The 26,921-nt window shown below is 47.5% G+C and overlaps 1 protein-coding gene across 2 annotated transcripts in view; it reads left to right on the top strand.

Moving 5' to 3' along the window:
* Nucleotides 1-25,800, top strand: part of CGNL1 (cingulin like 1) — a 170,042-nt gene extending 144,242 nt beyond the window's left edge. For both annotated transcript variants that reach the window (XM_070377979.1, XM_070377980.1), the window contains exons 11-19: nt 308-460; nt 1,373-1,543; nt 5,665-5,826; nt 8,988-9,077; nt 18,997-19,080; nt 20,021-20,145; nt 21,057-21,165; nt 21,547-21,710; nt 22,826-25,800. In XM_070377979.1, the coding sequence (XP_070234080.1) occupies nt 308-460; nt 1,373-1,543; nt 5,665-5,826; nt 8,988-9,077; nt 18,997-19,080; nt 20,021-20,145; nt 21,057-21,165; nt 21,547-21,710; nt 22,826-22,961 (1,194 nt within the window). In that variant the 3' untranslated portion in view covers nt 22,962-25,800. The remainder of the gene's footprint in view (nt 1-307; nt 461-1,372; nt 1,544-5,664; nt 5,827-8,987; nt 9,078-18,996; nt 19,081-20,020; nt 20,146-21,056; nt 21,166-21,546; nt 21,711-22,825) is intronic.
* Nucleotides 25,801-26,921: the final 1,121 nt, after the last annotated feature.

The raw sequence follows: 26,921 nt of genomic DNA on the forward strand, positions 1-26,921 counted from the left end.
TTTTTGGATACTATCCTGAATCACCATCCCCAGCAGCCTTGGCCATTTTCTGTATTTCTGTAATGCATCCTTCATCTGCCCCTTCATTCCTGCCTGTGTTTTTGGTGAGGTCAGCCTCCATTTTGGTCCCTAAATTTCAGAGCTGACAGTATCCTCGTGTCTCTGTAATGGCTTTATTTGGATCCTTATCAGTGATGTAGCAGGTCTGATTGCTTTGTGGTGTGGCTGTGAAACTCCCTTTGCCACCCGTCCCTGCAGCTGCCCTGGCACGTAGGTGACAGGACTGTCCTCTCCTTGCCATCTGCAGAGAAATCTGAGCCGGGCCACCCAGGAACAGAAGCAGTTGTCTGAGAGGCTCAAAGACGAGGCCGAGCAGAAGGAGCAGTTAAGGAGACTGAAGAATGAAATGGAGAATGAGCGATGGCACCTTGACAAGACCATTGAGAAACTGCAGAAGGAGGTAAGGGGCAGGAGTTGGGCAGGGCATGGGGCCCAGCCCCTTCACCCCCCACCATGCTGGAGGGCCTGACAGAGCTGAGCAGATCTGCAGTATGTCTCAGCACAAATGTGTCTGGGATTTGCAGATCCCCTGAAGCAGCTCTTCAGGCCTGTTGATAATTCCAGTTACGAGAAACTGGTTTAGAGAATGCCCCCTGGACCCTGGTCTCAGTTCCTCTCATCCCTTACCCAGAGAAGCCTGGCATTGTCAGTGCAGATGTCGCAGATGGTACCTCAATCAGAACCTCTGCCTTTGTGTGTAATCGATGTACTTGCTCCACCTTTCTTGTCCAGGAGCGTGAAAGGCAGTTTTAAAGCCCAGTAGTCGTGGCTTCTCTGCTCCCCTCTACCCTAAAACATCCAGAAGGGGAAAGGCACAGAGCCAAAATGGACTCCCCATGTTCTAGAAGCTTCCCTGAACACTGGCCAGTTTCTGACATCTGCTCTGCGTCAGTCAGTTTACCAGCTCATTCATATCTAAGTAGAATTCTGTCTGCATCATTTTAATTTTGACAACAGTCCTGCCAAGGTATAGATTATGGCTTCAGTGTTTTTAATGAGCACATTGCAGAGGCCCAGAGAGGGCAAGTAATGCCCCAATTGTATAGCTGGTAAGTGGCAGAGCGAGAATAGGACCCAGGACCCAGAATCTAGCTCCAGAGATAGGCCTATTCAGGTCGCCACGCAACTTCCACGTTAGAGGTGACTAATCTGGGCAGACCATGATCTGTAGACTTTGGGGGGCTACACAGGAGAGAAGAGGAGATGTGTGGCGATGGGGTGCAAGCCTAATTCCCAGGCTCCAGATGGAGCCTCATGGCGGGGGCCGGGGGTGGGTGGTGGGGTGGGGTTCACACCTGTGTCACTTCTCCAGATGGCCGACATTGTCGAGGTGTCCCGCACATCAACGCTGGAGCTCCAGAACCAACTGGATGAATACAAGGAGAAAAATCGCAGGGAACTTGCGGAGATGCAAAGACAGTTGAAGGAGAAAACTCTAGAGGCAGAAAAGTCCCGTCTGACTGCAGTGAAGTTGCAGGATGAGGTAATAATGGCCGACCAGCGCAGTTCTGGTTTACCCGTGTTCAGAATCTGCTTTGAAACTCTTCCAGGAGAGGCTGGGTTAGATTCTTGTTTTCTTTTTTCCTGCTGCCTTGCCACACAGCATGTTTGATCTTCGTTCTCTGACGGGGGATTGAACTTGTGCCCCCTACACTGGAAGCACAGAGCTCTAACCAGTGGACTGCCAGGGAATTCCCACTGGGGTAGATTCTTAAGACAGCATTTGAGCTTGATTCTCAGGATGGTTGCATCAGGGCAGATGGCATTCTAAGACACAGAGGACTCAGGGCCTCTGACGTGAAGTTGACACAACTTTAGTTTGTGTGATTAAGCCAAGATATTCTGCCTAAAAAAGCTTAGCGGCTGTTTATGGAGCAGCAGTGGTGTGCCCAGCTGTGTCTAAATGATTCATATGTGGTAATGTTTTAATTTAATCCTAGAACAAAGATTAAAGTAATCCGTTTTTTTTGTTTTTTTTTCCGCCATTGGCTTAAAATTACATGGACTTTCATTGCAGTAGGAGTGGTGGATAAGAGTTTCAGAACAACAATAATGGAGACAGAAATCTTCAGGAATTTATGAGTACTGAAAGTAGTAAAGTGTATTCTTGGTTTTATATTTAAGAATAATAGAGCAAAGTAACCCAAATGTTAGCTCCCTTAAGTCTTGACTTCTGAAGAATTGTGAATAATAAAGGGAATGTTTTTGATTATTTTAATGGAAAGCTGAAGGCTCTAAAATGCCAGTACCATGTAAGCTGATTTCTACTCTGCCTCCTGCCAGCTAGATGACCTTGAGCAAGTTACTCCAGTTTTCTGAGCATCTGTTTCTACATCTTAAAAGTATACAAAATAATAATGATTTAATAATTAAATGAGGTAACATGTGAGACTATATGGCAAAGGATCTGTGTATCCTGAACACTAATACTAGTTTTTGTTATAATTCTAAAGCTTGCTTTTTCTTTTGTTTTTCATAAGCAGTACCAAGAGCACTAAGATTCCATAGGAAAACAAATTTTTCTTTAAAAAACAAACTTTTATTATCTTTGATGATCAAAGAAAGGTCATTCATGAGTCAGTGCTGAAACTGTGTGAAAGAACAATGGATATTTATTGCAGACTTCTACACTTCTGAAAGGAGCCTGATAACAGATCTCCTCTGGTTTAGGGTCTCAGGACACAGGACTTCTAGTAAGAACTGAAATTAGCGTATTGATAGCACAGTTCTCTTTGGCATTGAAAAACAATCATTTTCATAGCAACTGGGTGAGAGGATTCAGATATTTGCGAGAACACCAACAACTATTTGTAAGCTGCTTTGATTTCAGAAAATCCGTGTCACAGTGACCCTTGTCCAGTGCTTCCCTTTGATTTTTGTATAATGGTTATGGTGCTAAAATCTTCAGATTGGAAGGAACCTTAGAGACCCTCTAGTTGGAAACAGATTCAGAGAGATTAGTTAGGGCCAGATGGAGATCAGTGTTGTTTGTAAAAGGGCAGTAATTCAAAAAAGAATTCCTTAAGATGAAAACAAAGACTGTACTTCCTTGATATTCTCACTGGTCTATCCTTGTGAGACAGTGTTTCCATTTGAATGGCAGAAACAGGCACCTCCTCCTTCTAGAAGGAAACTACAGTCAGAAACCACCCTAAGGGTGCTGGAGTCATGGAGTTGTTTGAAACAAAAGTGAATTAATAAGCCAGGATCACATGGGATTCTTAAAAAAACTCACCTCTGTTCACCACCTTCCATCCCGTTTTGGCTGTACTTAGTTAAAGCTCTCAATAACAAAAAACTGCAAGGGTCTTTGCACTTGAGTGCTGTAATACTGCCTTGTTCGCTATGAGAGAAACAGGCCTTTTACCTTTTTTACCTTTGACATGGAGCTAGAAAAGTTCTGATGAAGGTCATCTTTAGAGAATTAAGACTAGAGTTCACTGTTGCATTTATTTTCTAAATCCCACTTCGCCAAGGGCAGTTTTTAATTACTTTTAAAGTTAGCACTGGTAGGTTCAGAGGTTATTTGTCTACTTCATGATTCCAGACATTGTACTGCTAACTGTATTGTGCATGTCCTTCTTGGATACTCTCGGTTATGGTAGAGCTCTTGGTGGATGTTAGGGACTGAGGGCATCAGAAGGCAGAAACGGGCTGGATGTTGGAAAGGATACCAAGAAGGAAATGTGAGCTGTACCATTACCTATCAGTCTGACTGTAAAACCCCCGTACTTTGGGTGGGGTATGACCTCATTTGAGGCTCAGGACAGCTCGTTAAGGTAGGTTTATTGATATATTTATCACAATATTGTAAATCAGGACACTGAAGCACAGAAGATTTTTTAAAGACTTTCTTATTTGGAGAGTTTTTTTTCATGTCCTGGAGCATCTCTGTATCCAAAGAATGTCTCATCATCCTTTTTCCATGGAAGGATTTTCATTTTGTGTTGTCACTCAGTCCCCACTGACGCCAGCCTAGTCTTTATCAGAAGATGTCTTCGTCAAGACTGTGCTGTTCTCGCAGAAATGTCGGGTGTTCCTTTTAGCCTCCAGGAGGCAAACACAGTTCCTAGTCTTCCCTCTGGGCTTCCTAAACTAGTCTAACCTGTTGGGTCCCCAAAAAGGTTGTCTCTGAGGCTTCCCCACTTTTCTGTGAAAACCACTCCCAAAGGCTGGTATTTCTTTTCCTTTTTAATATTTAATTGCATACCAGCCTCTCAGCAAAGTGTGGTTTTAAAAATAATTTTATTTATGTGTTTTGGGCAGTGCTGTGTCTTCATTGCTCTGCTTGGCTTCAGCAGCTGCGATGTGAGGGCTTCAGGAATTGTGGCTTGCAGACTGTAGAGCGCAGGCTTAGTAGTTGTGGCTCATGGACTTAGTTGCTCCATGCCATGTGGAATACTCCCAGACCAGAGATCGAACCGGTGTCCTCTACATTGCAAGGTGGACTCTTAACCACTGGACCACCAGGGAAGCCCCAAAGCTGTTACTCTTTACTGGAGTTTGCCATTTGCTTTCATAAAGGAAATTAACCCATATAGTCTGTTCCTGAGACTGTGTTTTCCACCTGTTATCCTGAACCACCTCCAGGAGGGACGCTGAGAAATAAACAGACAGCCTTCACCGAATCAGTCCACAGAGATATTTAAGGAATACCTGTTGTGTGCTGAGGTGCCTAGTCCCTTTGGGGAGAGTTCAGAGGAGTGGAAAACACGGCAACTCTTGGGAATCAAGCTCGTTGTCTCTTACACTTTCTTCAAAGCTGTCAGTTCAGTGCCACCTTGTGGAGGAACAAAACACTGTAAATTATGACAACTGACCATATTCTTTTAGAAACCAGTGATTTTCTCTTAATTTGTTTATAGTAATAGATTTTGTGCCTGCAGGATGCTTTGGAGTCATGATTTTAGCGTTTATTTTCCCCTCACTTTAAACCTCTGTTGAGAGGAACCTATTACAGGTGAGCAAGATTATGCTCTGGGAGGTTCTAACTTAGTTCAGGGGCTTTCAAATATCTTTGACCGTGACCTGCCTTAAGAAAGATGTCTTGCCTTGTAACACAGTAATGCATGCATCCATACAAATGTATTAGTATCTAGTAGAAATGTTTCAGAAAACAATGTTTGCTTGTACTACTCTGATATTTTTTTCCATTTTATATAATGCTGGCCAACATCTACTGGATTGAATTTATAACCCAATGGGGTTTTTCTCTGTAGCTGGAAAGTGGCTTCCTTTTTAAACGATTTGTGTTGAGGGAGGATGTGGACCATTTTTAAAGTCTTTATACTAAATTTGTTACAGTATTGCTTCTGTTTTATGTTTTGTTTTTGATTTTTTTTTTTTTTTGGCCAGGAGGCATGTGGGATCTTAGCTTCCTGACCAGGGATCAAACCCACAACCCCTGCAAACCAGGGAAGTCCTCAAGCCTTCTTTTTACTAAAGAGGAAACTGAGGCCGAGAGGGAGGTGGTGCTTGCTCAGGGTTTTCTGACCTCCAGCATAGCGGGAGCCACTGTATCCTCTCCGGAGTCAGCCTGCGCACTCATGAGAGCTCTGTGCTCCTATGTGCCCAGATAAACACCCCCGTATCTCCTCATTCTAGATGCGCCTGATGGAGGAAGAGTTACGGGACTACCAGAGAGCTCAGGAAGAAGCGCTCACGAAAAGGCAGCTTCTAGAGCAGACACTCAAGGACCTGGAGTACGAGCTGGAGGCGAAGAGTCACCTCAAGGATGACCGAGGCCGACTTGTCAAGCAGATGGAGGTTTGTGGGCAGCCGTGGTCTGGGGAGACGCGTGTGGGACAGAAGGGAAGCAGCAGCCTTTTTGCGCACACCTCAGCCTTTGGGAAAGTCTTTGGTTTTTTATTCTCTTGCACAGTTAGATGTTTGTAAAGTCATTTCTTTCTTTTGCTGTGCGGGGTCTTCACTGTGGCACGTGGGCTTTTTGGCGGCACGTGGGCTTTTCGGCAGCACATGGGCATGTGGTATTTTAGTTCCCTGACCAGGGATCAAGCCCAAGCAGATTCTTAACCACTGGACCACCAGGAAAGTCCCTAAAGTCACTTCTTGATTTGAAGAAGAAGCGAGGTAGTTCATAGATTCATAAGATGTCAGTGCTGGAAGGAATGATGGAAATCATTTATTGTAGTCTCATCATTGTCTTGAAGAGGAAGCAAAATCATCCAGAGGAGATTAGATGAGTTTTCAGAAGGGCACATAGATAGGGCACAACAGATAGTTTGTTGCTTTGGGTAGTACTTCCAACTGCAAAGGAGACAAGGCTGCTGTGAATACGGAGGGCCTCAGCCATGCCTTGGGTCCAAACCGCCCAACACCTAGGGACACCCACATGTTCCGCTTTTGTTCCCCAGATTCTGGCGCGTTTTCTTACAGAGGGTCCAGCTGTGCCAAAACAAGCAGCAGACTGGCTCAGGCCACTCTTGGATAACCATGTATACATAGTCCAGGACAGTGCAGACTGGCTCAGGCCACTCTTGGATAACCATGTATTCATAGTCCAGGACAGTGCAGACTGGCTCAGGTCACTCTTGGATAACCATGTATACATAGTCCAGGACAGTCTGTCAGAAAGTGCTCAGCTGGGGTGATCTGTTTACAAGATGAAAACACAACACACTAGAAAAATGTGAGTAATAGAATCCAAATTTGAACATTCTACCAAGAAAGACAGGGAGAAATTTAACATCAGTCCCGCTGAATTTACAAAATGAATTTACAAGAACAAAACCTACCCCAAACCAGAAACCCCACCCCAAACCCAAACCAGAAACATCCACCCCCTACTCCCACACACAGCCCACATCCCAGTGGAATTTAGAGAGGAAAAGAAACACTTAAAAATCAGCCTCAGACCTATGGAAAAAGTTAACATTGTCAAGGTTTTGATAAAAGTCAGACAGTGCTCAAGGCCAGGAAGAGATAGCTGGAATTTAAAAGCTATGGAATTCCTGATTCTACTTTGCAAATAAATAGAAATAACTTTTAAACCTCCAGGGGACTTAGTAGCAGTTTATATCTAGGAAGTGATGTTTCAACCATTAAAGATTTTATTAGATCAGCCCTTTTGGAGGCTTAGAATTACTTGGTTATGGTTTTATCTTTTTTGTTTTTTTTTCAAGATTGCAATATATTTTCCCAGTGTCCTGGTTCTAATCTCATTAGGGGAGGTCATTTTAGGCAAACTAAACCCAGGTAACTCAACCCAGGTAACTAGGAAGTGATTATTCTGCGGCTCAAACAATCTGGTTAAAAACAAGCTAAAGCTTCATCAGGCAGTGATGTGAAAACCTTTGGTGTAATGACCTGTGGCCTGATCCCCTGAAGTCTCCTGCTGGGTTCTGTATAGTATGAATTGTAGGCAGGGAGAGTACCCTGTGAAGAGGTGCTTTTAGTCAACCATTGAGTCATCAGGTTGTCTCCTTCTAGAATATTCTGACTATAAAAAACATTCCGTGTACTAACTCAAGGTCTAGAAGCAGTGGCATAGCTAAGCTTCATTTGCCCCTGTGCAGTATTTTAGCTGTTTTTCCATTAAGCATGAATGAACAGCTCTCAAGACCCCACCAATGAGGCACACCAGAGGGTGCTTCCTCCCCTAAGAGGCCGCTGGCAAGATTGTCTTGCTGTGACTAATATCTTGCTTATTCCTTCACTAGCACTTGATAGATTAATTCTTAGACTCAAGAGCTCTCTCATTAATGAGCCTGTAAACTCAGAAACTCAGGTGCCTGTTTTCTCCTGGGAGACAGGTCTTTGGGTTCTCTGTAGGTTTTGCTCACAACAGAGGAGGCATTCACAGACATTGAGTCATTCACAAGAGTTCAGTGAGTTTTATTTTTGGTGCACACGGAGGCTCGTCAGCCAACTTTGACAATCGCAGAGACAATATTTATGTACAGATGCTGCAGGCTCCCATTAAAACTGAAAATGCTGATTGCTTTTAGTGTGCCTGCCCCATGGCTCTGACTTAATCTGGACGTATGGCACACTACTTGGTGACAGGAGAAATGCATGGACCAACCCCATAGCCTCCCATTCTAGTGGGGCGGTTTGTGTTTGAAGCCTCTTTTTTTTTTTTTTTTTTTTTTGTATACAAAGCTAATTTGAAGTGCTTTTCTCTTAATGTTCAGTGATGTTAAATTAGGAGCCTGCAAGGAAGACAGAAATAACTATTTTTTGTATGATGGGTGGCTTAGCAGAATGGGCCAACACTGTCTTAATGTTACTCTGCTGAGGACCTGGGGACTACACCAGCCTTTATGAGGTTCCTAGAAGGAAAAGGCAGATGCGAAAGCCTGCTTCAGACTCTATTCCTGTGAAGGTCTTGGAAACCCTGAGCAGGAGAGAGGAAGAACATTGTCCTGATACATTCAGGGTTTCTGGCATTGTCTCAAAGATGTCCCAGAGAAAGTTGTTGGATATTTTGGTAATAAGCTAGAGAATTGGAAATTAGCTTGGAAATAAACTCACAATTAAGGGAAAAAAGAGAACATTGTCCTGAGTTTACAGTAGTTCGAGAAGAGTGCCTTGGATGGTATCCTGGTTTCCACGTTGTCTTTTAACAGGTAACATATGCTTGTTAGGCTTAGGTAGATCTTTGTAAAATTACCGATTCATAGAGAAAAAAAAAGGCTTGAAGGAAATATAAAATATCCTCAGTGGGGCAATTTTTTTCTCCTTTTATGTGTTTTCTAGATGCACAATTATGTTATAAAAGCAATAAAACAGGTTATAAAAGATGTACTTTGCACAGTATGAGAAAAAGAAACATCATTTTGCCAAACTCTAATTCATGGTGCTCAGCTCTCATGTACCTGTGGTATTGTGCAAGGTGGGGCAGTCCTTGCTCCTAATAACTTGGTCAGTGCAAGTTAGGTAGGCTGTGTTTGTAACTTCTTTCTCAGGACAAGGTGTCTCAACTGGAGATGGAGCTGGAAGAAGAAAGAAACAATTCGGATTTGCTGTCTGAGAGGATCACCCGGAGCAGGGAACAGGTACTGTTCTGTTGCTGAGTGCTGTGTGGATCATAAGGAAATGTGAGAGGTTAACCCTGAGGATTTGGTTGGTGGAGGGGGAGCAAGTCCATGGCTTATGGAAATGACGGAAGATGGGGCGAGCCACTGCAAGGGAGGTGAAATATATACCATAAAGTGTGTAGAATGAAAGTTTCCAGAGTGGCTATGGAAAACAGTCTCTTAGTCACAACAGGCAAAGTGCTTTTAGAGCTGAGGCTCGAAGAATCATGAGTTCAGCAAGCAATTGTATGAAATTTGGTGGCCACCACTGTACTGGTGCCATTGGAAGTAAATGATACGATGCAGTCTGTTCCTTCAAGAACTATGCCAGTGAGTTAGTGCATACATCTGTGAGGCGTTCATAGCATGGTAACAGTGCCATTCAAGTGAGTGATTTTTGCAGTTTTCAGTTGGCAGGAGTTGCATGGATACCTGAGCCAGGGACAGTTCACACTTTCCTCACACTGTAGATAATGGAACTGATTTTCTGAACTACACTTGGTATGATCCCAAGGTTTTTGGGGTTTTGTTTCCATTTTTTTAATTAAGGTTCAGAGTGCCTCAGTCATATCCTGGGGATGGGGTGTCACATCACTAGGAGTGGTAGGTCTAGGAGTATGTCATCCCATCATTATTTGTTGTTGGTGGTCAGTCTCTCAATTGTGTCCAGCTCTTTGCGACCCCCTGGACTGTAGCATGCCAGGCTTCTCTGTCCTCCACGTCTTCTGAAGTTTGCTCAGATTCATGTCACCAGGCACTTAAAACAGCCTTACAGCCCCCAAATATCAGACAAACTGAACCAGAGGTTGTTGCCTCCCTTGCTCAGCTGGTGGCCCAACCCTAAGGCAGCTCTTCACTCAAATCCATTTATTTTAGCCTCTTCTCTTTCCTCCCAGTATGGTTCACGGAGAATGGAACTGCTCTCTGTGATCTGGTCAAAGTTGAAAGTATTTTCCCTGAGCTGAGAACCTAAAGCAAGCCTGGGGAGGACGTAGAGGGAACCTACTTGTTTTATGGAAAAGAGTCCCTGTCCAGCCTCCTGCACTGACCTCATGTAGCTGCAAGGAAGCCCCAGCCTCTCTGGGTGACGCTTCTAAGATCTAGACAAATGAGACTGTTTGTCCAGGAGATTTCTGAAGTCTTTTCTGAATTCTGACATTGAAATTCTGTGAGAGGATTTTATAAAATTAAGTGTCTGAGTCACCTTTTAACTCTTTTCTTCTCTCCCCGGGTGTGTGTTTATGTCCCTGTAAAGTTGGGTTTCACAGATGTCTCTAGTCTTTTTGCAATGTTTGTTCTATTTTCCTCATCATTTTTCTTTGTTCTCACTGCCCTCTCTGGGGTAGGGAGGGTAAAGCCTGGTGTCTGTTAAAGTGGAGAGACTGAGCATTGTGTTCAGACTGATGTAGGAATTACTGAAACAATAAAATAAACCCCTGAGACAAGTGAGGTCTCCTGATGGGAGTTCTCTCCTGGCCTATGTTGCCTTTGGATTTGTGAGGAAGGGTAGAGAATGGGTTGATCAAAGATACCTGCCTTACAGGAGAGCATTTACTTCTCTCTCAAAGTCAAGGTGAGAATCTGAGGCTTGCTTCTTGCCTCTTAAAGGTCCAAGGAAGGGCTCTGGGTGTAGATGAGGGGGCCTTGATTCTGAAACCATTTCAGTCCACTTAGGTTAAATTCTAGGGATGTGCTGGTGCCTTCCTGCCAGAATTAGAGAACTGGGAAAGTTCTAAACCTAAGACCCCTTCTCCTCCGCTCCCTCAAATGCAGCTCTGTGACAGCTCCTTCACAGGAAGTGTCCCCTAAAGAACAGGAAATGGTGCCTGTCTGTTGTCTCCAGCCTGACTTATAGCATTGGCTCTGGATGCTCCGCAACAGCCCTGAAACAGGAAGGTCTGGGGAACTTTGTTTTGGATCTTGGTCTCCTTAAAATTAAAAAGTCAAAGATTGAACTTCTTCCCTCTACTTAATCTCTGCCTGCTCACAAGAGCCTCTTCTAAATCTTTGCTTCCTCTGAACATCTCCCATTATTTTTCCTCATCTTAGTTATAGGGCTTAAGTGGAAAAGCTAGAAAGAGATTTTCCCAGCAATTATAGTGAGTGGCCTACCCCATTTATGTTGTGGCTGTCTGAGCACAGGTTGGAAAAGAGTTTCCAGACACAGAGCATTTCAGAAGGGAGTGAGTTTATTAAGAACAAAGAGCAGAGATAATAAGGGTGTGCAAGCACAGTGGGCCAACTCCTAACAGGCCAGGGAGAGTGGACGGTGCTGTTAGAGCAACGTAGCCAGTGTATGTAGCCTCAAGACCAGGAATTCCTGCTGGGAGGGTGGTATTAGGTGTTGGTTAAGGTGCCATAGGGCAAGTACTAGGGTGAGCATTTTTGCCTAATTTAGGGTCAGGAAGCCTGCCGGTGATGATCTGGGGGCTTTTGGCAATGGTTACAGATGGCACAGTCAGGTTCACAGGTGACCTTGGTTCTGGGCTCTGCTTCTGTGGCCTTGGGGCAGGACTCCAGATTTTGCAGAATCTTTGATCTGACAGTGACTTCCCAGGTTCATTTCCCCAGGCCTTCTGTGTAATAGACAGAGGCAAGGCCCAGAGTTACCTGTGATCTAGCTAGGGCACATGGCTGACTCCCCAGGCAGAGTTCTGTCTAGCAGTGTGGGCAGAATGGGATGGACACCCACTATGTGCATAGCCCTGAGGCCAGGCTCCAGGGTTGTTGAGAGTAGCCTCTATCCTTGAGGTGCTGGGGTTTGAGGGGAGGCATGCCTAAACAATGGGAAATCATCAAGAAAAAGCAGCAGATAACTACATGCCAAGGGAAGGGGTCAGGCAGCTAAGGAGGGAAAGACCATCACAGCACAGGTGACTGTGGATGTTCTTAGAGGAAGGCTGCCCAAGACCTGGCTTTGAAGATAGGGTAGGTTTTGGACAAACTACCAAAGGAATGGGAAATGAATCCTAGATAGAATGGAGTGGGTGAATAAAGATTCAGTGGTAGGATCTGTTTTGAGGGGCACCAAATGGACTGCTGTATTTGGTTAGGTTTCCGGTTTCCGTAAGGCAGTAACAGGAGAGGCAGGTTGAAGGATTTGAAAGGAATGCATATCCTGAAGGCAGAGGGGAGCCTTGGAAGGTTGTTGAGCAGAACAGTGAAGCACACAGTGTGTGCTCCAAGCGGATAGATGGGAGGATGGGCAGGAGCCCAGGAACCTGAATGCAGAAGCCTCAACTGGGCTGTACCGAGGAACGGAGGACAGGAAAGGGGGTTGTGAGACCAAACATTCTGTCCTTCTCATGTTTTTGTTTCCAGTTTCTCATGCTTACATCTGATGGTCAGTAAATGCTGCCAACATTATTTGTAAGTTCCCAGGCCTTCTGAAGCCTTCCTTTTCAATACGTGCTCAGGATATTCTTAAAATTGAAGGAAATTTGAATACAATAGTGGGTGCTTTACTGGTTTTTGGTCTGTTTAAATCCAGAAAAATCTCTTTTCCTCTCCTTCCTCCAAAACCTTGTTTCTGTTTATGACATTTTCCATCCTTATTGAGGGTTCCTTGGGTGCTGGGCACTGAGCCTGGGACTTGCATGCTTTCTCTTGTTTTCAGGGCTTACAAGGTTAAGTGGCTGCATAGGGACTCAAGACCTTTAAAAAGGTGTGGAGCCACGACTTGATTTCAGAGCCCACTACCTCCCACCTGTTGCCATCATCCTGGCAATGGGTGGGTGAGGGTAGTATAGAAACACCCCAAATGTTTGGGTCTCTATTCCCAAGTGAAAAATAACGCCATGCTGTCTCTTAATATGAGTGAGGATTTTTGTTCACCTGCTCCTCTCCTGACTCTGCTGTGTCCAGCAGTGAGATGGCCCAGCTTGGTGTTTTAAAGATGACCCAGAGGCTGATGTTCTGGCTCCTCAGGCACTGCCGTGTGGTTCTGGTGACTGAGTGCAACAGTTAACAATAGAGTGGGGCCTGGATAGAAAGGTGTTCTCTAGGCCTTGGAGGCCAAGATAACCCAGCCTAGTGGAAAGAGCATTTGTTCAACCCAGGTGGCCAGCAGGCAAGAGGAAGAGTATCAGCTCGAGGGCTGCCCTGTTGCCTTGGCAACTGCAGGATAAGTCCTGGTAGATAAAGGCGTGGGCTTCTGCACTCATGTTCGGGAACTGCTCCTGAGTGGCTAGCTTGCACTTGCTTCTCCGTCTGCACCAGAGGGGTGCAGTCACTGGAATATGGCTGGGAAATACGGCTCCTTTGCAGTCAGCGAGTGAAAGATCAGAATGGGATTTCTTTCTTTCTTTTTTTCTTTAGTTAAAATGATCCTGGTCTCAGAACTGCCTCCTATTGTAGAGGCTGCTCAAAAGCCCACTGTGTACAGTTGCTTAATAATAATTTTCCTTTCTCGTGATTGAGTATCAGTTTTAGTACTAGGTAGAAGTGTGTGTGCACCAAGCCCTTTACAGCCCAAAGGTAAACACAGGTGATGGGGTTAAATATTATTATTAGCCATCATAAATGTCTCTGGCTTTTCATTAACCCAGAAGGCAGCTGCTTCTAATCCTGAGAGCTGGCTCAGGTCAGGAGTGCCTCTGACACAAACCCATTGGAATCTGACACTGTTACTTCCGACCAACGTGCTCAGGGTTTAGCTTTCTTCCAGTCCAGCTGTGATAAACTGTTGCCTTCAGCTCCTGTTCTGTTTTTGATTTCACTGGAAAGTTTTTGTTCAGTGTATTTAATATGATTGAAGGATAGACAGCACATGAAGCGCTAAGCTTATATAGAGAAATGTTTTCCCAGTCTCTGATTCACTTCCCTGTTCCAAAGGAGGAAGCAGGCTAAGTCAGAGGCCATTTCTCTCTTTTTTCTTTATCTCTCTTTAATTGTTGCCAGTGTGGGCCTGGGGCTTACCCAGTGACTTAGTAGTAAAGCATCTGCCTGCAATGCAGGAGGGGCGAATTTGATCCCTGGATTGGGAAGATCCCCTGGAGAAGGGAATAGCAACCCACTCCAGTATTGTTGCCTGAAGAATTCCATGGACAGAGGAGCCTGGCGGGCTACAGTCCATGGGGCTGCAAAGAGTTGGACATGACTGAGCAAAGAGCACAGTGTGGGTTCAGGGTAGGAAGGACTGATTTAGAATATTCAGGAGTCACAGGTCCTGTCCTGGTGTCACTGCAGTGAGGAGCACGGCCGAAACACTTGTGGTTTATGGTGAAACCTGTCCTTGGGAGTGTTGTCTGGACCATCACGAGGTGTTCCTTGTGTAGGGCTCTGCGTGGTATGTTTATTTTAGAGTTTAGCGTCCGGTGCTTCTTTTTGAAGAACTGAAGGAAGCTTATCATGTTTGCCAAAAGCCTTGATTTCCAAAAGATGGAAGGAAAATTGACTGTCTGGTGACAGTAACTGTTTTACAGCCTCAAATCTGTTCCTTCCTACTCTTCACTCTAATTTATTTTGCACTTTTATTTGAATAGCCATCTTTTGAGGGGATGTCGTGGAGTCTGAATAATAGCTATTTTGCTTTTCCTTCGGAGAGTCACATTTCCCTGGGGCGCTCCAGGGAGGTCTTGACCTGTGGGGAACCTCCAGGATGCTGGTTCCCAAGTGCCCGTCTGTACCAGGAGACCTTGTTTCCTGCAGAGTCCAGAATTTCCAGTTAGTAGCACTGAGGGAGCAAGACTTGGGCCAGTGGCTGCTGCTTGAAGTTGTAGCATTTGTCCTGAAGCCCAGCCTGGGCCCGTGCTGTGGACCCCTCAGCAATCTTTCAATCGTTCCTCGGCGCTTCTCTACCTCACACCACACGAGGTGCTTCTTCCTTTTAGGCTCCAAAGGACCCCACCCCACCCTCCAAATTCTTCCTTCTCCTAGATTTTGTCCTTCACTGAGGGACCTGGTCCTACAGGCTTTTAACCCAAAACTGCTCCCACCAGTCCTGAACCTCCCACCTGGGAAATGGGGGTTGTAATATCTGCCTGTGAGGTCAGGGACTGTCTTTTTGTCATGATGTCCAGCCTGAATGAGCAGATGGACCCACCCCATCATTCCAAGACCACCCCTTCACCAGCTCCCAACCGTGTGTGTTCACAGACACACCTTCCCTCTCACCTTGATAGAGTGAGTCTTTTCTGGGGACCCTCCCAAAGGTCTGGAGAGATGGGCTGGCTTCGAGCCAGAGGATGGAGGTGTGGCCTGAGCCACCCAGCACCCCACAGTGGGGTGGGGGCCCCAAACGTGCTTTCAATAGCAGAGGCCAGCTCCAAGGGCCTTACATGCCGTCTTGTTCAGCTTCCGTGGTTAGAAATGTGGAGTCCACATCCCAGAGGTGAGATGACCAAGGTCACATGTAGGTGGATGCAGAGCCAGGAGAGAAGCTGGGCCACTGCAGCCTGTCTGTGTAACCGCTTCCCATTGCAGTCAAAGTTTAACTGTGTCCTCACTGAGGTCCTGGCCTCTGCCCAGCGGGCGTGAACAGAACAGGTTCCCCTAGGAGGCACATCGCGGTCCCGTGGCCCAGCCGTGCTGACGACCTCCGCGGCGGTGTTGGCTGGTTCACAGCCTTGCTGGGGGGCGGGGGTGCTGTGAGGCTGCATCTGTTACCTGCGGACGTGGTGCTCAGAGAGCAATGACAGGAGTCTCCGGGTGTTCTCCACAGCATGTGATTCCCGAGTGCCCTGGGGCCAGGCAGGGGTTGTGGGTCCGAGGGAGGCATCTACGTGCACTGACTGCTGACCTGTGTGTGGCTGGCATTTTTTCCCCCACTGCATTTGAGGATGCCCTAAGGAGACCAAGTGCCGGGGCTTTAGTTTTATATGAAAGCAGTATCTACACCCTAAGTCCGCTTGAAGCCTTTTCACTGCATTAGTCCAGAGAGCCTGAGCAGGTGGGGTAGTGGGCTGTGAGTAGGCGCCGCCTGGGTTCTTGCCCTGCTCCTTCTGTTACGGGGATGATGGCAGTGGACCTCCGTGTTCTCTACTGTAAAGTTCTGAACCCCTGTGACTTAGAAGCCTGCCAGTCAAAAAATGCAAAAAAAAGTCAACTCTCAAGAGTCTTCTCCAACACCACACTTCAAAAGCATCAATTCTTCAGTGCTCAGCTTTCTTTATAGTCAGCCCAACTCTCACATCCATACATGACCACTGGAAAAACCATAGCTTTGACTAGACGGACCTTTGTTGGCAAAGTAACGTCTCTGCTTTTGAATATGCTGTCTAGGTTGGTCATAGCTTTTCTTGCAAGGAGCAAGTGTCTTTTAATTTCATGGCTGCAGTCACCATCTGCAGTGATTTTGGAGCCTGAAAAAATAAAGTCTGTCACTGTTTCCATTGTTTCCCCATCTATTTGCCATGAAATGATGGGACCAGATGTCATGATCTTAGTTTTCTGAATGTTGAGTTTTAAACCATCTTTTTCACTCTCCTCTTTCACCCTCATCAAGAGGCTCTTTAGTTCTTCGCTTTCTGCCATAAGGCTGGTGTTATCTGCATATCTGATGTTTCTCCTGGCAATCTTGATTCCAGCTTGTGCTTCATCCAGCCCGGCATTTTGCATGATGTACTCTGAATACAAGTTAAATAAGCAGAGTGATAGTACAGCCTTCATGTACTCCTTTCCTGATTTGGAACCAGTCTGTTGTTTAATGTCCATTTTTAACTGTTGCTTCTTGACTTGCATACAGATTTCTCAGGAGGCAGGTCAGGTAGTCTGATACTCCCAGATTTGAAGAATTTTCCACAGTTTGTTGTGATCTACACAGTCAAAGGCTTTGGTGTAGTCAAGAAAGCAGAAGTAGATGTTATTCTGGAACCCTCTTGCTTTTTTGATGATCCAGTAGATATTACCAATTTAATCTCTGGTTCCTCTGCCTTTTCTAAATCCAGCTTGAACATCTGGAAGTTGACGATTCATGTACTGTTGAAGCCTGGCTTGGAGGATTTTGAGCATTATTTTGCTAGCATGTGAGATGAGTGCAATTGTGTGGTAGTTTGAACATTCTTTGGCATTGCCCTTCTTTGGGATTGGAATGAAAACTGACATTTTCTGGTCCTGTGGCCTCTGCTGAGTTTTCCAAATTTGCTGGCATATTGAGTGCAGCAGTTTCACAGCATCATCTTTTAAGATTTGAAATAACTCAACTGGAATTCCATCACCTCCACTGGCTTTGTTTGTAGTGATGCTTCCTAAGGCCCACTTGACTTTGCATTCCAGGATGTCTGGCTTTAGGTAAGTGATCACACCATCGTGATTATCTGGGTCATGAAGATCTTTTTTGTATAGTTCTTCTGTGTATTCTTGCCACCTCTTTTTAATGTCTTCTGCTTCTGATAGGTCTATACCATTTCTTTCCTTTATTGTGCCCATCTTTGCATGAAGTGTTCCCTTTGTATTTCTGATTTTCTTGAAGAGATCTCTAGTCTTTCCCATTCTATTGTTTTCCTTTATTTCTTTGCATTGATCACTGAGGAAGGCTTTCTTATCTCTCCTTGCTGTTCTTTGGAACTCTGCATTCAAATGGGTTTATCTTTCCTTTTCTCCTTTGCCTTGAACCTAAAGGCAAAGAAGGAACAGTTATATTTTCCTGGGTCACTTTCTTAGTTCTCTGGACTTTTCCATTCCGCCCTCTGCTGGATGGTCCTGGGAAAAGGATGTGGGGCCTCTGCTTCTGAAGAGCATTTTTCACCATTGCTGAAGGCATTCTGCGGGTGGGGCATGGAGATACCCACAGGCAGGCAATGGGATTTCTTTCCAGATGCTGCTCAGCGAGGTTCATTTCCTATTAATATAGGAGAAATCCTAGGGAAGGCCTAGCCTTTGCCAGGGCACCTGGAGTGTTCTTGCTGACCTCTGATCCTGGTGTAAGAAGGGAGGAATCTTGCAGTGTCTGAGACATGCTGGCTATGGAAGCCTCTGCCGAAGCTTGAACTTGTAATGCAGCAGTCAGGAGCTCAGGGCGATCCTGGCTCCCTGTTACTGGTTGTGTTGATCCCTGGCAAGCTGGGTGACTGACGTGCCCCAGTTTGCCTGGGATCCCCCCAGTTTTAGCATTCAGAGTCACATGTCCTGAGCATATCCTCAGTCCTGGGCAAGCTGGGGCCATGGGTCACCATCCAAGTTGGTTAGCTTCTCCAAGCCCTGGAGTCCTGAGCAGAGATGCGAGTATGTACATCGTAGGGTTGTGGTGGGAATATCATAGGATAAGTGCGCTTGGAGTGCCGAGCAGGGGTAGCAGCTCTCAAGGGCTGCTGTAACCAAGTACCGTAAAGTAGGTGGCCTGGAGCAACCACAGTGTGTTTTCTTAAGTTCTAGAAGCCAGAAGTCTGAGGCCATATGCCCTCTGCACCTGTAGGTGAGCGCTTCCTTTCTTCTGGTAGTTTGCGGATGATCGTTGGTGCTCCTTGACTTGTAGACGCCTCACTCCAATCCTCCATCTTCACATGGCGTTCTCCCTGTGTCTCTGTCTTACCTCTGTGCATGTCTGTCTCTGCATTCAAATTTCCCCTTTTAGCAAGGACGTGGGTTGTACTTGATTAGACGTCACCCTAATGACCTCAGTTTTTAACTTGATTACTTCTGTGAAGATCGTACTTTTAAGGTCGCATCTGAGGTCCTTGGGGTTAGGACTTTAATATGTCTTTTTTGGCGGGGACACAATTCAACCCATAATGGCAGAGTTAACTGTAACTATTATTGTTATTTGTATCATTGTCATTGCAATCATTGAGAACTCAAGAATATCTAAGAAACAGCTCTAGTATTCAAGAGGAGAAGACGGGGCCCCCGTCATGAAAATGAGCTGACCTAGTTGTTGGAATTCATACCTGGGAACCATTTCAGCACAAAGGCTATAGGAACCACCCTGCTGACCTCTGGGCTTTTGGTCTCTGTGGTGTAGATGGAGCAGATGCGGAACGAGCTACTTCAGGAGCGAGCCATGAAGCAAGACTTGGAGTGTGACAAGATTTCTCTGGAGAGACAGGTGAGGGCAGCTGGCCCCATGAGCCCCCTGACACTCCTCATGGCTTTGAACTAGAGCCCCATGGTTGAGCCTTCTTTGCACAGCAGACCCAAGAACTCTGGAGCATAACTCATCTGAGAGGTAGAGGTTTTTCTAAGGCCTCTTTCCAGAAGGGTTATTCCCAATAATTTTAAATGTGCTTGTAAGTTTAGCAGCTGCAGAGAAGTAGAATTGCAAGTGTTGTTTTCTAGATGCTAAAGAAGACTAAATCAAATGAAAAGAGAAAAATACAGTGTTGAGACTTCCCTGGCAGTCCAGTGGCTAAGATGCCTCACTCCCAATGCAAGGGCCCCAGGTTCGATCCCTGGTTAGGGAACTGGATCCTGTATGCTGGAACTAAGAGTTTGCATGCCACAACTAAAGATCAAAGATCCTGCGTGCTGCAACTAAACTAAGACCTGTCGCAGCCAAATAAATTTTAAAAGCCAAAAAACAAAAACCAGTGTCCTTTTGTTTTTTGTCCAGAAAACAAAAACCACGTCCAGTGCACGTGTTGGTAACAGATCTTACATGAATCATTGTATCTTTAACATGCCATTCATGTAAGTTCTTCACTGAATATGACATATGGTATTTCTGAAGGAGCCTATTTCTCTTGTCCCACACCAATAGGTTTATAAAAGGCCAAGGTCAGGATCATTTGTCTGTTATCCAGGAGTCTTAGGACATGCCAGAGATTTCACTCAGGCTTATAAGGAATGTGATAGAACCTCTTCTTTCAGCTTGTCAGGACACGAGTGCAAATATTTTTCCTGGAAACATGCCCAGGTCTCCCAGTGCCACCCATCTGAAGATGGAAAGCAGGCTTACCCCAGTCACTGACCACACACTGGCCCGCCCTCTGCTCCGCACAGAGGGTGTGGTAGACACAGCCCCTCATGGTCTCCCTGTCTGATTCCAGAACAAGGACTTAAAGAGCCGGATTATCCACCTGGAAGGTTCCTACAGGTCCAGCAAAGAGGGCCTGGTGGTGCAGATGGAGGCCAGGATCGCAGAGCTGGAGGACCGTCTGGAGAGTGAGGAGAGGTGAGCAGCTCCAGTCCTGGTGCACAGGCCCTGCTGGGCACTGGGCATCACGTTACAGGGTGCTTTTACCCCTGTGTCTATGCCCATCCTCCTAAGCCTGTGAGGAAGGCAGGGCAAATACAACCGTGCTGGAAAATAGTTTCCATTTTGTAGATGAGAAAATTGAGCCCCACCAAGTAAGAAACTTGAGGAAGGTAGCCTGGAAGGATATTGTTGCAGCAGGACTAAGACTTGGGACCCCCACTGCTCAACTCTTAGTTGTTCCTTTCTCCACACCTTAAATAGGGCAGGCTGCCTCATAAGTTAATGAGTTTGAGCTGAATCAGATGAGAGGGGGCTGACTGTGCTCTAGGGGCTGGGTGTATTCAAGCAGAGGCCAAGTGGCCATCTGTCAGAGATGGACACATGGGTGGGAGGGCCACGGGAATGGCCATACCCTTTCCTGCCCCCATGATTATCTGCAGCTTGTCCTTGGACCACGGCCCAAGGGCCAGCTCCTCAACTCTTATTAATGGCCCCTCACCTTCCTGGAAGTTGTGTGTGTCTCTGTGTGTATGTGTGGAGAGCACTTTACATTATCCATTTTCAGTAAGACTTTAGGGACTGGGTCAGGGCAGTAAACCCCAAACATTGATAGCCTGGCAGTCTGTGAATCTCTGCCTTACCAAGTGAAGCCTGGTACTGGGAGAACTCAGGGCAGGTCTGACCCCAGCTCAGCCTCTCTCGGGCTCTGCAGCCTCAGGCAAAGTCAGTCCCCTTCTCAGAGCCTGTTTCCTCATCTGTCCACTGAGCAGCGCTTTCCTCCTGTACAGCTGTGAGTCTCCCTGACCCCAAGCCCACGTCTACCAGGCAGCCCGGGGCTGGCTGCCTGTGGGACTGAGATGAGACTGTCTTCTGTTCTGCCCTTCCAGGGACCGGGCCAGCCTCCAACTGAGCAACCGCCGGCTGGAGCGGAAGGTGAAGGAGCTGGTGATGCAGGTGGACGATGAGCACCTGTCGCTGACTGATCAGAAGGACCAGGTGGGGGACCCTCTGCGAGTTCTTTTGAGATTTAGTGTGGGCTGGGGAAGCCAGACGGAGGGGAGGGCTCGGAGGATGGACAAGCGGCGAAGTTGAGTGGACTGAGTCTTCTCTTTCCACTCCGCCTCTTACGGCATGGAATGGGGCCTTTGGAGCCCACTTCAGCAAACTTCAGACCCTGAATTTGGCTTTGAAAAAGTGGGATTTTCTGTCTTAGAGTCTTACCTCCACTTTCGCATGAGGCCTGTTTCCCACTTTGCCGTATCTTGTTGCTTGAAGAGAAGGGGTCTGGACCACTGGCCTTTTCTTGCTGCGCTGGGCGATCCACCAGCTCACAGCCTGCCCTTCCCCCCACTCTGCCCCCCCACCCCACTCCCACAGTTGAGCTTGCGCTTGAAGGCAATGAAGCGACAAGTAGAGGAGGCCGAGGAGGAAATCGACAGGCTGGAAAGTTCTAAGAAGAAGCTGCAGAGGGAGCTGGAGGAGCAGATGGACGTGAATGAGCAGCTGCAGGGCCAGCTCAACTCCATGAAGAAGGACTTAAGGTGGGCAAGTGTGTAGACGCCCCCAGGGGCCGTGACAGCCCCGATGTTTGAGGAGAGCACGATGCTTTCAGAGCCTTTCCTGTTGTCTCTAGCCACCGTGGCCACTTTGGGGTCATCCCGTCCTAGAGTTGACAGTGGCTGTATCTACTCCATTCACCCCATGTGCTCAGTAGGTATCACATGTGTCAGCCTCATGTGATGTCATCTGGGCAGTGATGTGATGTCATCTGGGCAGTGTCATCCCTATGACACTGCCCAGTGTCAGCAGGGCAGGTATTATCCTTGTCGTCCGAAAGGGGAAACTGAGGCTCAGAGCAGGTCAGACCGGCTCACACCACCCTGTAGAGAGGAGTTCCTGGGCCAGCCCTTAGGTTGCCTGGGTTAGGGAGAAAGGAGATGAAGTTGTGGGTTCCTGTTCTCAGGAGAACTAGGATAGCCCACGCCTGGTTTCTGCAAAGAGCTGCTCTCTCAAGCTCCCTGGGCACAGCAGAAAGATAGGGGATTAATGGGGGTGGGGGAACATTGCATTCCTTACCTCAGGGTCACAGCTTAGGGCATTGGAGTGAGGGGTGAGTTTATCTTCATCCTTGTTCATAAAGCTGGGCTTTTCCTGGAGGCTGATGGTGACTGGAGGCTTCTTGCCAGCTGCCCAGGCACTTCTCTCATAAATGCACAGAAGAGCCTGTTGAGAATCCTGTAAACACGGCATGTCTATCGAGAATCCAGCCCCAGGTTGGCATTAGGAGGCAATATAAAAGGGGGCACCAAATATCTTAATCAAATGCAGTTTTAAAAAAATTAGTGCAAACCACCCGTGGTGCACAGGATGATAAAATTTCACATTAAGATGGGATTTACAGCAGGACCCCGGCCAAGCCATGTGGGAGCTTGAGGCAGGAGGGAAAATCAGGACTACTGACCTTGATCCAGCCCTGCCCAGCTCTCCATCAGCAACAGCCTCCCGTGCTACCAGGTGGGCAGTTTGCTCCCTGTTGCTGTACATGCTCCTGTGCCACCCACTGGGGTGGACAGACAGGCACCTTGAACCCCTTCACCTCTAGATCTGAAGTGAGCCTCAGTCCAGGGCCAGAAACATGCCCCCTGTTGTTTTACAGACTTAAGAAGCTGCCAAGCAAAGTGCTGGATGATGTGGACGACGACGATGACCTCAGCACGGATGGGGGGAGCCTCTATGAGGCGCCACTGAGCTACACCTTCCCCAAGGACAGCACCGTCATCAGCCAGATCTGAGCCCACTTCCAGGGGCTGCAGTGGGAGGCGTGAGAGGGGGGCGCCATTGCCTCCTCTTTGCAGACCAGGCATCTCCTCTTGACGTCACGTCCTCCTAGGATCTCTATGGTAGCACAGCTCTGGTGGCTTGGGCAGCAGCTCTTGCGGGGTATGTGTTGCGATGCCTGCGGCCACTTGGCAGGATGGAGCCCCACTCTGCACAGCTGTCTGCTGCACCATCTGCATTGCTGCTCCTCCCCCACGTCCCCCTGTCAAGAGAAAGGGTCCAAAGGCTGGTTCCTATGCAATAGCCCTGGTGCGGGGGAGGGGATGATGTGTAGACTGTACATATTTTAAATCAGACCTTCTCCTAGACTGCTGCTGTTCCATTTTGGAATGTTGCAGAGGCTTCATGGGGTGGCTTGCTTGTAAAGTTCACATGTGTCTATTGAGAATTATTTTTTAAAATACAAAGCTACTAGATTTTTAAATATGGAGCCAGAGGCAAGAAGGAGAAGGTAGAATAAAGACCACTCTGGACCTCAGAGTTGGAGAAAGGAATTGTTGAGGGGATGAGGGACAGTTAATCCTGAGAAAAGAAGCTCAGGTGGTCTTAGTGAAGAACTCCCTGAAGGAAGGAGGGGAGGGTAAGTCTGAGGTCACTTGTATCTATGGTCCTTGGTTGCTTATTTTATCTAGAATTTTGTTATGATTTCTGAACCACACGGAGTCGATGCTGGTCACTAATTGAAATTTCTTTTGTGCAGGTAGAGTGGGGAGACTTGTATGTAAGGTTTTTCCACAAATGATGTGGTATCTGGAGGCTGGAGCCTTCCTCTCATTTCTTGTTGGTTCCTTCCTTCCCCTTCCCAGAGCAGGTCTGTAATCTATACTCTTGGGGCCCCTGGACAAGTTGTGGTGGGTGGGCACTAGGGGGATTTGGGGAGCAGGATCACAGACTTAGACTTGAGGAAGAGGCAGGTGATGTGCAGGCAGGTGGTGGGGAAGGAGGAAAGGAGGGGAGATGAGCAGGTATGTGGTGTAGGTAGGAAGGAGGAGGAGAAGTTCTTGAAAGCTGGGGGATGTGTAGAGAAGAGGCGGGTTGAGCAGGATCCCAGGTTTATGTCAGGAGAGGAAGAGAAGAAGCAGAAGTCAGAGAAATGTCTGTACAAACTGGAAGAATCCTTCTCACTTCTGGGACAAGGGATAGGAGCCAACCTAAGCAGGAGTAACTGGGACTGGGTGAGGTCTGGGCAAGGCCAGGTCCCTGGGATAGAATTTTAGGAAGGCACTGGGAGCCTGCAGGGATCTGGCACTTCCTCCCGGGCTTCCTGTGGCGGTCCCCAGGTGCACCCAGCGACCAGGTCCAGTCACAGCTGGTCAGGCCCATGGCCAGGGAGGGAACCCTGCAAGTTGTATGCTTGTGAGTGTTCGGCTGCCTCACAGTGTCTTGACGCATCCTGGAACGTGAGAAGCCTGTGGCCCTGGCACACCCTGACAGATGCCTGGGGGGCAGGAGGGAGCAAGGGGATCTCAATGCCCTACCTACCCCAGGTCACAGAGCCAACCCATCAGGATTCAGAGTGGTCACCCCCATTCACAGGTAGGTGTTGTCAGCCCCCGTGGGTGAGGCCCCCAGAGCAGAAGTGCGAAGCCTGCCTCTGCCTCTGCTTACTTATTTAGAGTATGGAGACATATGTCCCTTTAACCATTCATTCATTTAGCAAATACTTATTGGACATCCATGATACCCCAGCCTCCGGCACTGGGAACATAGCAGGGAATACAGAGGCTCACAGTCCCTAACCTTCCTGGAGTGCTGTCAGGGGAGAGGGTGACAGACAGCAGCTGCACTGATGAACACAGGCAGAGCCTCTCCGGACGCATCCCAGAGCCCCCCCCATCCTCTGGGGGATGCAGCGAGCCTGTGGTTGGTGGACTGGCTCACGAACCCGGAGCAGTCCTTCGACTCTCGCACGTCGTGAGTTCCCCGCTGCTTCCACCACCGTTAGGCATTCGCCAAGAAGCCTGCCCAGCAGTTTCCACCCCTCATTCCTGTGGATTGGAGATGGAAAAGGTTGGGGCCCAAGAACCTTGGGAGTGCGTCAGCTTGTGTCTTGGTTTGTGAGGAAGTTACTGCCTCTCGTTGTGGCCAGGCCCTTCCGGTAGCCACGAGGCAGTCTGCAAGAAGCACACTGTCTGTGAAAAGAGAACAGAGTTCACCATTCGGAAGTCCTGCATCTTTACCCTAGAGGTGAGACATTACCCATGTCGACCCACTCGCCCTTCTGCACTGCAACAGGGCTGGCAGTGAGCCGGATGCATGCAGTGTGCTGAGCTGGAAGGAACACCAGCCTCGGAGCTGAGATAGATGTCTTTAAGTCCTGGCTCATCTTAGCCCAGCGACCTTGATGGGATGACCTTGAGAGACATGTGTTCAGAGCAACAAACTATGCGGGATGAATTGAGGACCAGGGCTCCAGGTCCTTGCCAACTCTGACGTGCTATCGTTCTTTGATTTTATGTACACATATATTTTTTTTCTGTTTGTTAAGAACTAACTCAAGAATATTTCCTTTAGTTAGTTTAAAAAGAAAAAAATATTTTATTTAATAAACAAGTTTGTGGCCAAATGCTGTGCTGAGGAGACAATCATCGTATACCTTTATAATTTTTCTTCCTGCTTCTGAGTGTCATCCGACGATGCCGATAGGCTTATTGTGTTGGGTTTCTGCTTGCGGGTCTGGTTTGATTGCCTTGGTTTGTCACACGGAGGAAATTATCTTGGCAGCTGCCTCCTGTAAGTGAACTCCTGGAGAAAGCGAGTTTGCCTTTCAATAAACGATATCACCCAACAGGAGTCTTGGCTCTCCCGTTATTTCAACTCCCTTGTTTTCTCCAGATCTTGGCTCCCTGTCTGCCAAGAAACAGCCCAGCTGAATGGCTGGAAAGTACTCAAGGTAGAGGAACTTGGGGCATTCCAGGCTGGGAGTTGGGTGGGAGGGGGTGAGGGGGGAACACAGAGGATTAAATGTACCCGGATTGTTCTGATGGTCTGAGAAATCCAGACGGCCCATTTCCAGAAAATGGCAAAAGGGGAAAGTGTGTTGATGACTGAGAATGAGCAGGCACCCGCTGTTTACTCCTCGTTCCTGAACTGTGGTGGGTTCTCCTGCGATCGCTGTGTGTACATCACCTCGTTTGATCTACAGCAGGCTTACAGCCCTCTTATATGAAACAGAAGTCACTTCTGTGTGGAGGGACCTACACTGCTGCTCCTCGGCTCTCAGAGCTGTGCTCTGCCCTGCCCTCTGGAGGCCGAGCCCTGCAGGCCCGGGGCTCCCCCTCCCCCACCCCCCGGGTCAGCTGGGGGAAGCAAGTGAAGGTCAGTACTGGTCTGCTCGTCACTCCCTCCTCCGTGCAGCATTTCCGGCTGTGGTGCCTGTCGGGTGGCTGTACCTCCCCCAGTTCCCAAAGTATCAGGGCTGCCCGCTGCTGTTCCTCTGGGCCCTTCAGCAGGCCTGGCGGGTTCTCCTGGCACTGCTTCCCCCGGGGGGAGTTTCTTCAATAAACCCTTTGTGCCGCCACAGGCAACTGCTGCTCCCTGCCCAGAGCTGTGCCCACTGCCCCCTCAGCACCCCCAGTGATGCCTGCCCATCCACCTGAAGCACTTGACTCTGTTCTGACTAAACAGAGCATCTCAGATATTAATGGGGATTTCTAATTTTAAAAAGTCCTTGAAGTTTTTGTATAAATTGTTTGCTTTTTTTTTTTAAGCATCAGAATTACTGGGGTTTAATTTTGTCATTTACAGATGGGTAAAAAGACTCCCTTTTGGCACTAGTTGCTTTTGAAACTGTAATCTCTTTGGCCTCTCTGCTAGGGTCCTCCTGGTGGGAATAAGAGACCCTGAGAGGTTACCTGTTAGGTTTGACCTGTGGGAGGGCTGTGTGTGACTCAGGACCTCAGAGCCAAAGAGAG

Source organism: Bos mutus, chromosome 10 (assembly GCF_027580195.1).
Source record: "Bos mutus isolate GX-2022 chromosome 10, NWIPB_WYAK_1.1, whole genome shotgun sequence".
Lineage (NCBI taxonomy): Eukaryota > Metazoa > Chordata > Mammalia > Artiodactyla > Bovidae > Bos > Bos mutus.